The sequence below is a fragment of the Limulus polyphemus genome, unplaced genomic scaffold (assembly GCF_000517525.1).
Source record: "Limulus polyphemus unplaced genomic scaffold, Limulus_polyphemus-2.1.2 Scaffold4021, whole genome shotgun sequence".
In the NCBI taxonomy this organism is placed as follows: Eukaryota; Metazoa; Arthropoda; class Merostomata; order Xiphosura; family Limulidae; genus Limulus; species Limulus polyphemus.
Genome location: NW_013669631.1, coordinates 91,611 through 101,651, shown reverse-complemented (window position 1 = coordinate 101,651; position 10,041 = coordinate 91,611). Strand labels below are relative to the sequence as shown.

The window sequence follows — 10,041 nt, the reverse complement described above, 5'->3', positions numbered from 1 at the left end:
AATGAATCAACCGCATCTTTGTAAGTGTAATGGTACTGTAAAGATCTTGTTTGCAGGTACAGAATTTATTTTTGCTGCATGGTCTTTATATTTGATTTAAAAAGACAATTTCTTAAATCAGTAACAAAGGTTTCATAACGTCTATGTGTGGGCGGGTGGGGAGTTAAATGTATTGTTCTGTAAGTAATTAGCCTTGTATTGAAGATATTTTTGGTTTCATAGACTTACGATTAAAGCCACTTCTGTTTTGTTTTTTTTGCTCGAATATTTCAATCGTGTTTTAACCTAAAGATGGCGCCACTATTTCAGAGAGCCACGTAAGGTGACTTTAAACAAAGGTACGACGGGCTTGGGGTTTAACATCGTCGGCGGGGAAGACGACGAAGGTATTTTCGTTTCATTCATTCTAGCAGGAGGCGCTGCTGATCTTAGTGGTGAACTCAAGCGGGGCGATCAAGTACTCTCGGTAAGTAACTTCATCGTATTCATGAAAATATAGAAGCTTTATACGAGTGATAAACGTTAGCTTTTAAAATTTGTTTTGTATAGACAAAATGATTTAGATTCTCTCTATGTTCCTGTATTTTATTTTTGAAGCGTTAATTCACCGAGAAGGTCTTTCAGATTTATTGGAGAAATTAATAAAATAATAATTTTTGCTGTAGTGGTAAATGGGAAGCGTTTTTAAAAAAATCACTGATACAACTTTACAAATTTTCGAAAAAAAAAACGGTAGTGGCGCTTTGTTTTTTGTTTTTTCTGTTTTGAAAAAAAGGGACGTTATTGAAACATAAAAAAAGATGGCGAAGAGCGATTCAGTAGTGCATATAGGTTTAAATGTCAAATGATTATAAGTTAGAAACCATCAGCTATTTTGTAACTGTACTTGTTGAAAACTTGATATATTTCATCCTTCATAACGTTTTTTATTTTATTCATGTTTATTTAGGGTCTATTTTAAGGGCATTTCACCAGAATTAGGCGAACCATTTAGGGCCCTCGCAGGGTTCAGAGTGTACAGGGACATAAGACGCCGTAGGGATATGATTGTAACGTCTTGTATTTAATAATTTTTTTAACGCTATTAGTTATTCGTAGTAGTTATTCAGTGAAAAGTTAAAATGTACTTTTTTTCAAAACGAAAAAAAAAAATCTGTGTGGGACTACAGAAAATGTGAAATTATTTTATATTTTTAGTAGTGTTTCTAAGCAAACATTAATAAGTGCTAGCAAAAACGCCGTCCTATAAGCGGCCATTTTTACTGGTAATTACTAATCGTAGTATTCATACCACATTAAAAAACTGAACATTTTCTAAAAAAGGATTTTTTTTTTCTGGGAAGTACTGCAGTGGAAAAGTGTTAGGATTGTGCTCTTTAGTCAAACGCAACTCATTGCATCAAAATGATTCAATGTACGGAGCTCAAAATTTTCATAAATTTTATTCATATAAACTAATGTTTTTATATGTTAAAAATTGTACCGTTTGTTGAAAAAATAATAGTTTTTTAAGAACTCCAGTTTCTCAGTACTACGTTTACAAGTTACATCAATAAAGATATAATCAAATCCTCACGTACAGTCTTGGGGGAAGTTGTGTTCTTGTTGTGAGGAGAGTACTTTTGTTTAAAATTGGGTTCTGTTATAAAGAAATGGTTGTTGCACATACTACAGATATTTTTCTAAATGTCTGAATCTTGAATACCCAAAATATGAATTTTTTTATGGATTTTCGTTTGTGGTGCAATTCAATAGATGGCGCAGGAGTTTTGGTTACATGTACAGATACTCACATACACGCTACATACATTATAGTACGATGGTCAATAAAAAAAAAGGGACATTTACTTGAAGTTACAGGCCCACTGTTAGTGGTCACAGCCATTCTGGATTAGATGATGGATATATTACTGTGTTTAAAATGTGTACAACAACTCTCCTCGAAAACGTAATAATATTTGAAAAGTTATCCACAAAGTCCCCTTGTTTTTTGGCTATTGTTTTCTCATGGCATATTCGCCTCCCTCATTTTCTAAACTTCCTCGACATCTTTATTGAAGTTCCATATCTGGGGGTTCACTTCTCCCCCCCCCCACACTGTTTGTTATAAAACACGTGCTCAGTCAGTTTCAAACTCGTTGATCTAGTGTATTACACCATACATACCAAAATGTGCGATTTTAGTACCGCGTACGTATGAGTAGATGGTTGTTAGTTATTCATCACACTGCTACAACGACAACCTCAAATTGAAAGACTGATTATATTCACGTCACCATGACGGGGTAGGTTGTGTGGGTAGTTGACGAAGGAGAAACGGAATAAACACGTGTTTTTAGTTCTTGTAAAATAAGGTGATACAGCACAAGTTTTGTAAAAAAAAAAAAAAGGTAGGTACGCGTAGGATCCGGATGAAATAAGTAATGAACTGTTTTTAAGAAGGTATAAACGTGAATTATATGAAATCAAACCATATGACAGAAATATAAGCTTTTCAACCACTCGCTTTTCTTTATTTTCTAGTTATTGTAGAAAGGTAAAAATCAGTTGAGTGTTATTTCTCTACGAAAGGTAAACGGGGTGGACTTGAGGCACGCGACGCACGAAGAAGCAGCGGCAGAATTAAAAGGAGCTGGGCAGTCCGTCACTATGGTAGTACAATATAGACCAGAAGGTAGGTTGATGAATTAATGCCATAGTCTTAAAACACGTAACTGTAAACGAACCAGCCTAGGTAAGAACCTTAAAAAAATCTCCAGATAGTACTTACTTTATAAAAGTCAAATTAAGATACAGGTATCGCTGTTACTAGATTTCCTGCTTTTCACGTTTATGTCTCAGTTTGGCTGCCTATACACATGTGTGACCACTCATCTCTAGCTTTATTCACTCTTCTAGGATCAAACCGCCCATTGTGTTTTCTTTTCTACCTGTCTATCATAGTAACATATTTATAGTTCATTAATATTTTGTGTGTGTGTGTGTGTGTGTGATATTAAAAGCTTTCTTGCCCCCAGTGGCTCAGCGGCATATCTTCGGACTTATACCGCTAGAAACCGAGTTTCGATACCCGGGGTGGGCAGATCACAGATAGTCCATTGCGTAGTTTTGTGCATAACTACAAACAAACAAAAGCTTTCTCGACCTAACATATATGGTTTCTGATTTACGCGAAAATTTAAGTGTGACGTCAGACCATGAAGATTTTAAAAGAAGGTTTGTAATACTCACTTCAGTATATCTACTTTTTAAAGTAAGTTCAAGGTAAAGATTCACTGCAAAGTTAAGTCGATGAATTATTTTTTACCTTGAAATACTTGTTATGTTTCCCCTATATATTCACAGCGTATACTTTTTAAAATTGAAAGATTATTCAGTTCTGAACGTAATTTAGACGTAAACGTTCCTGCTTCTTAGGAAACCAATAAGTAATAACTGTCGTCATTAAACATTTTAAGTATGATTACTGTCAGTAGTTTCTCAGATTAATTGTTGTGGAAGGTAATAACTCTGATTTAATGAACTGGACACACAAATGTTGATGAGAAATGTATCTCAATAATCAAGAACAACAACCTGTTTTTTTGTTTGCAGTTTCAAGACAAATGTTCAGAGTTACTATACCTTCTAACAAGATTAGCATTGGCAAGGAATCTCTATGGTTAGAAATGGTATGAAATATGATAATGTAAAGTTACATGACAACACGAAAAGGCGAAAACGAAACAGCAACAGAAAATTATTTTCAAAACAATGACGTTTCGATACGTATATGTAGAGAACAAAGCCGATAGAATGATTAACGGTTTTTGCAAGAAACTTTAATTGTTAACTAAACAGAAGTGATATCTTCTTTTTTCATAGCCCATTCATTCTTATTTATCTCTTTTTTTTTTTAACTAGTAAACGAATCATTAAATACAGACAGGAAGAATAAATCAGTTCTTTATGAAAAACGCATTTCTCATTAGTCAGGAATGCAATAGAGTTGTATACAAAGAAAATCGTAATTTTATAATAAGGATGCTTACTTTCTTTTAATTTCAGTTATCTACTTTAGAGACAACGTGACGTCTACCCCGTTGTCAATACATTGACTGAGAAAATAAATTTTCTCGTTTAAACGAACAATGAACCAATACTTTATATCTATTTATTAGAGTTTAAAAAAGATGATTACTCATTGTTTGTTCACTTAAACCAAATTAGTCTATTAAAGACTAAGTTAGATCATGAATTAGATCATAAAGCAAAATCGATAAAACTGCTTTTCGGCATTTCTCTAATTGATAGTGTTTGTAAGTTTCAGTGGATTACTCTGTAGGTTGGGAGCAGTGCAAAAATTGGGACGTTGGAAGGACTAAATAGAAAAAACAATTATTCTCTTATACAAGAACATTTGGTCACTTTTGTGAAGTAAATGTAAAGGATCTTTTGATAGCATATAGCGGGACCTAGTTGACCATATAAAGCGGACATGTTTTAGTTTTTGATTATTTAGTGCATTTATGGTTTTCGAACTTTTGATGTTAGAACTTTATTGTAACATTTACACTTGATATACAGGTTTTATACCGTGAAAACTGTTAAAAACTAGGCCTTGGTTGGGAAAGTTGTTTGTATTCTAATAGTAACTTTATAATACCGTGAAAACTATTACAAACTTAGCCTTGGTTGGGAAAGTTGTTTGTATTCTAGTAGTAACTTTATTGTAACATTTATACTTGATATACAGGTTTTATACCGTGAAAACTGTTAAAAACTAGGCCTTGGTTGGGAAAGTTGTTTGTATTCTAGTAGTAACTTTATTGTAACATTTACACTTGATATATAGGTTTTATACCGTGAAAACTAATACAAACTTAGCCTTGGTTGGGAAAGTTGTTTGTATTCTAGTAGTAACTTTATTGTAACATTTACACATGATTTACAGGTTTTATACTGTGAAAACTATTACAAACTTAGCCTTGGTTGGGAAAGTTGTTTTTATTCAATTAAAATACTTGTCATCACCTATAGTTTGACTAATATTAAAAACTTCTGATCAGAAGTGAGCCATCTCTGTAGATTAGTACTACAAAGTAACTGATACAGCTCATCAAGTCAATCGTGTATAACAAACAGACTTAAATTATTTTACATAAAAAATCAATACACATGAATGTAGTAAAACGTTCGTTGGATACCCTCACTGTCAACGATATTTTAGTCTGTAATACTAGTAATAACCCACGGGTTAGGTCAGCTTAGGAGATTTGAGTTAGTTCTGAGTCCATTAAGCTATAAGGCATACACTTTTACAAGTATAAAAGTAATAAAATATATAAAATTATTTTAACCATAACTTTAACTGACTATAAAGAGAAAATAAATAGCTAATTATAGTTACAAAACATAAAACATCAATCGTTTGCTCCAAAAATATCAGTAAGACTCATACACGAAACCTAAATATAATTATAAGTTTTTATGTATTTACAATAACTTCCTAGTAGTTAGCGTACCCAGATTGTGAATCTGGGGGTTCATGGTTCGTGTCCTGTTGTCGTAGAAGACTTGCACGGCATTTTGGGCCGTGTGTGCGCTATAAAAGTGAAGGTCAAATACCATTTATAATTTCAAAGAAGAGTAGCACAAGAGTTGGCGGTGGGTGCTGTTGACTAACTACCTTCCATCAAGAACTTAATACTACTTATGTACTTCCAAAAGTAATGCTGGTTTAACTTGGCTTTCAGCAAATTGTAGTGCTGATTATTGTTTTTAAATTCTAAGTTCATAATCTTAAATTACTTTCGAAAGTATTTTGTTTCTTAATGAATATCTATTAGTTATGTTTAACACCTTCCTTTTAAGGAAAACCCGTTGGTTAAAACATGATTCAGAAACTTCTTGTAAGAATCATTCTTATTTAGACCTCACCAGCTCTATATCCCCAAATTTTGTAAATTCCACCAACTTCTTGTGCTATGTTCCAAAACATTTGAAGTTTAAAACCCAACAACACAATCCGAATATAAAGTACACCATACTCTTGAGCCTGACATGGATTGTTCAACTCACAATTTGCGGGTCGTGAGTTCGAATCCCATCATCGAACATGCTCGCTTTTAGGCCATAGGAGCATTATTATTATTAAGTATGGTAGTACTTAATAGTAGGGATGGACAAGGTTTCCAAATAATTCACGCACCGAAAAACGTCCCTGCTGAATTCCTAAGCGTAAAACCGACCATTCAAAGTATTGGTTGCGACATATACTAATAATACGCTAAAAGGGTCGCTAAAATTTCCATCATAACAATTCAAAATTTTCTAAAATAGCAACTTTTTAGTCGAATATCTACCTACCTACCTGATCGTGTCAGCGGGGCTAGCCACTAGACGGCTCGGACTATCGCTACAAGATTTCTCCAGCTTACTTGACTGGTCTGTAGGTGTTTGCTTTTGATATTCCAATAAATATATACAGATCTTTTATAAATGGCAAACATACTATGCACGTACTTAAATGTCTTTTCAGCCCAATTCAAGACAACAGATGCTGCTACATATCGATGGATAGACACGCGACAGTTTTTAAAGGTAAAGTATATACTTTTTACAGGTATAACATAAAACATATACAAACAAGAGTACTAACAATTATGAATATTGAAATGAAATAGGGATCCTGCTACAAAAAGAATTAAAACCATAATCAGAAACTTATAAAATTTAATCTCTACTTTGGTAGCTTTATACACTTATCTCTAGGTCAAAGTAAGAATTACATTTTATAAACATGTGATTGTGGTTTTAATTCTTGTAAACGTTATAGCTATCGGGGATATGGATATACTGAAAGTTAATAAATGTTGTGTCCATTCCATGGACATATAAAAACTGAACAAATAAAGAGGAAAAAATTTAAATCTTAAGGGAAAATAGGGATCGTTAGTTGTTATTAGAATTGCTATAAGAAATATCCAAAACAAAATAAATGCTGCAATAAAAAAAGTACACAAACAAGTAAAGCGATACTAGTTGGATAGATTTGAAAATGATTTTAAATCCGTAGTTTGGTTAGCATTGTGATCCGTATAATAAATGAAGCAGTCTAAATTTGCCAATCGTTTTCAAATCTATCCAACTTATATCACTTTACTTGTTTGTGTACTTTTTATTGCAGCATTTATTTTGTTTTTGGATACTTCTTATAGCAATTCTACGAATAATCAATGATCCCTACTTTCCCTTAAAATTTTAATTTTTCTTCCATATTTATAATGTAACAGTCAATCCCACTTTTCGTTGCTAAAAGAGCAGCCCAAAAGTTGGTGGTGAGTGTTGTTGACTAGCTGCCTTACCCCTAGTCTATCACTTCAAAATTAGGGATGGCTAGCTCAGACAGCCCTAGAGTACCTTTGCACGAAATTCAGAAACAAACAAGCACCAAGTTCTTGTTCTATGTCCCCGACCATTCAGAGAGTTCTTTTGTTCTTTGTTCTTTTTTTTTCACTAATTTTCTAACCATTAATTATTTGAAATTGCCAAATTTTTTAATTTTCTCATTGAACAGTATTGTCAAATTTAAATCTTTCAAATACTTTTCAATTTTAGGAATGTGACAATTCTAAGAACCACAAGATCTAAAGATATTCGTCTGTATGGTAAAACAATGGTAACTGGTATAAACCTGAGGAAGAAAATCTTATAAATAAATATACATCAAGAAGTTAGCCCCAAATTTAATGTTTATACTATTTACAGCACTCTTATTGTGATAACCTTACAAATTTCAGATGTTGAATTGATAAGAATTATATAGCATATTAGGCAAAGTTAAAAATCCCATGTTTACAAGATGCAAACATATTACCTCTGTACATATATTGTTTCATAATATGTGATGTACCAACCTGTGCATGAGCACAACCTTACAAATGGTATCATTTATGGAGTTTTGTATTTAAATAAATATTAAATGGCGTGTTCTTGGGATGTTGCCTCTTTTTTTTTTTTTCTTTGAGAATATTGGAGTTCATCAAGGTCATCAAATAATTGCCCGTTTTCCTTCTTTTCTGCTACCATACAGTTTCAGAGCAAAGATTCTTGTAACCGCCATGACATCACCAGGTACTTCTAGTGTGTCACCAGAAGATAAAATTTGTTTCATGGCAGTTTTATTATTCTGCAAAATATTCATTGCTGAACATCTACCAATCCAATACAGAGAGTGAGCGCTGTCACATCCCGTTAAGACATGTACCACTGACACACATTTTTGCTCTCATGATGTTAGAAAAACACGCAGAAGTCTTGATACAAATGAATAAGAAACCCTATAAACCGAGTGCTTTCGAAAGGTGGACCTTTCTTCTTCAGGGGCTCGGGTCATAAGGTTTTTATTAATTTCTATCAACACATTTTTGCTCTACATTGGTAGCAATTTCATGAATAAGAATAAATCGCTGTTGGTTTATAGATTACCCTTCGTGACCTGCATGCGTGGAAGTGTGAGTGGTATTAAGCACAAAAGCGTAGTAATATAGTAATAATACGATTACGTCTGTATATTGTTCCATCGGACATCTTTGTTATATAGTATCATCTGCTTATTTGGTTTTACATGGAATACACATGTACAAGATCTATTAAAGGTTGACCGTTTTATGATTTTAGCAGTTTCTCCACTCCTTTATCCTTCTACCTAGTTGACAGGCTTGTTGTCAGGAGTATTTTCTTGCTCATGCGACTCTATAAACGGAGCACAAATGCCGATGGTCAGGTGGTTAGGGCGCTGGACTCGCAAGCTGCGGGTCGCGGGTTCGAATACCGATCACACCAAACATGCTCGCCCTTTCAGCCGTGAGGGTGTTATAATGTGACGGTCAATCCCACTATTCGTTGGTAAAAGAGTAGCCCAAGAGTTGGCGGTGGGTGGTGATGACTAGCTGCCTTCCATCTAGTCTTACACTGCTAAATTAGGGACGGCTAGCGCAGATAGCCCTTGTGTAGCTTTGCGCGAAATTCATAACAAACAAACACAAATGCCGTTAAGACTGATTTGTTGTTTTCAATGCTAAGGAATTTTTGGTAGTTTGGAACCATACGTTGTCCCGAAGCCAACTGAGTTGCAAATTCATGTAATTAGGATGATGTTTCGCATTCTTCAGCTACCATTAGACATACCTTTCATCAACAATGTAAAGATGTATTTCTTGTCAACTTCTGCAAACTCAGGAAACTAAGAGTCTATCATTCAGTGTCTGAAGGAGGGAAATACCGTCTGTGATGTACATTGTGGAATATCAGATGCTGGTAGGTCAGAGTGCACTTTACCAAGGGATTCTAGTTTCTTTTGCAAGATCATATTTTGTGTTTTACGAAGACTTTCATCATAATTAAACAATGATGGATGCACTCCATTTAACAGGTGTTTAAACAATTGTAGCAGATTCACATCTTTGATTTGGATCATGCAAGAAAATTTGGAAAGAGGACTTCGAAATTTGTTTGAAGTTGTATTGGTTTATGTCTGCAAATGTTTACGTCATTTCTAGTATCAGGCTTCCAGAAACCTACTGATCCATACTTCTGAGAAAGCCTTTTTGGAATAAATTCATCAGACTTTTTTTTTCTTCGCTACTAATCAAAGCCTTTTTGCATCCACTGACGCAACTATCTCTGTGGAAATGTTAAATGTTAATTTGGAACGTTTCTAAGATCAACTGAGCTCTGTCATTTCTCAACGACATTTTTATGTGTTGTTAAATAAACATCTACACAATGCGTTATTTACTCTGCCCGACGAATTTTAGCATTAAAAGCCTTGGAAAGATCAACCATCTTAATTTTATTTTTACCTAGTTATTCAGTCTTTGATGCTTACTATCAGGAAAATATTAGTCTCATTCAAATTTGGGTCACATAGATGGTCAGCTGCTGAATTTGACTGTTTGAATCTTTATACAGATATTCAAAAAAGTTCATACTTGTAAAAATTTATTACTGCAGATATATGTGTGTATATATATATATATATATATATATATATATATA

At 33.7% G+C, this 10,041-nt stretch overlaps 1 protein-coding gene across 1 annotated transcript; it reads left to right on the top strand.

Annotated features, from left to right (window-relative positions):
• Positions 1-291: 291 nt before the first annotated feature.
• Positions 292-7,632, top strand: LOC111088568 (disks large homolog 4-like; the record flags this gene model as incomplete). Its single annotated transcript, XM_022399077.1, has 4 exons — positions 292-466; positions 2,572-2,674; positions 6,521-6,582; positions 7,600-7,632. Coding segments are annotated over 4 exons (373 nt in total), but the record flags the coding sequence as incomplete, so codon positions are not given.
• Between the last annotated feature and the right edge of the window lie 2,409 nt (positions 7,633-10,041).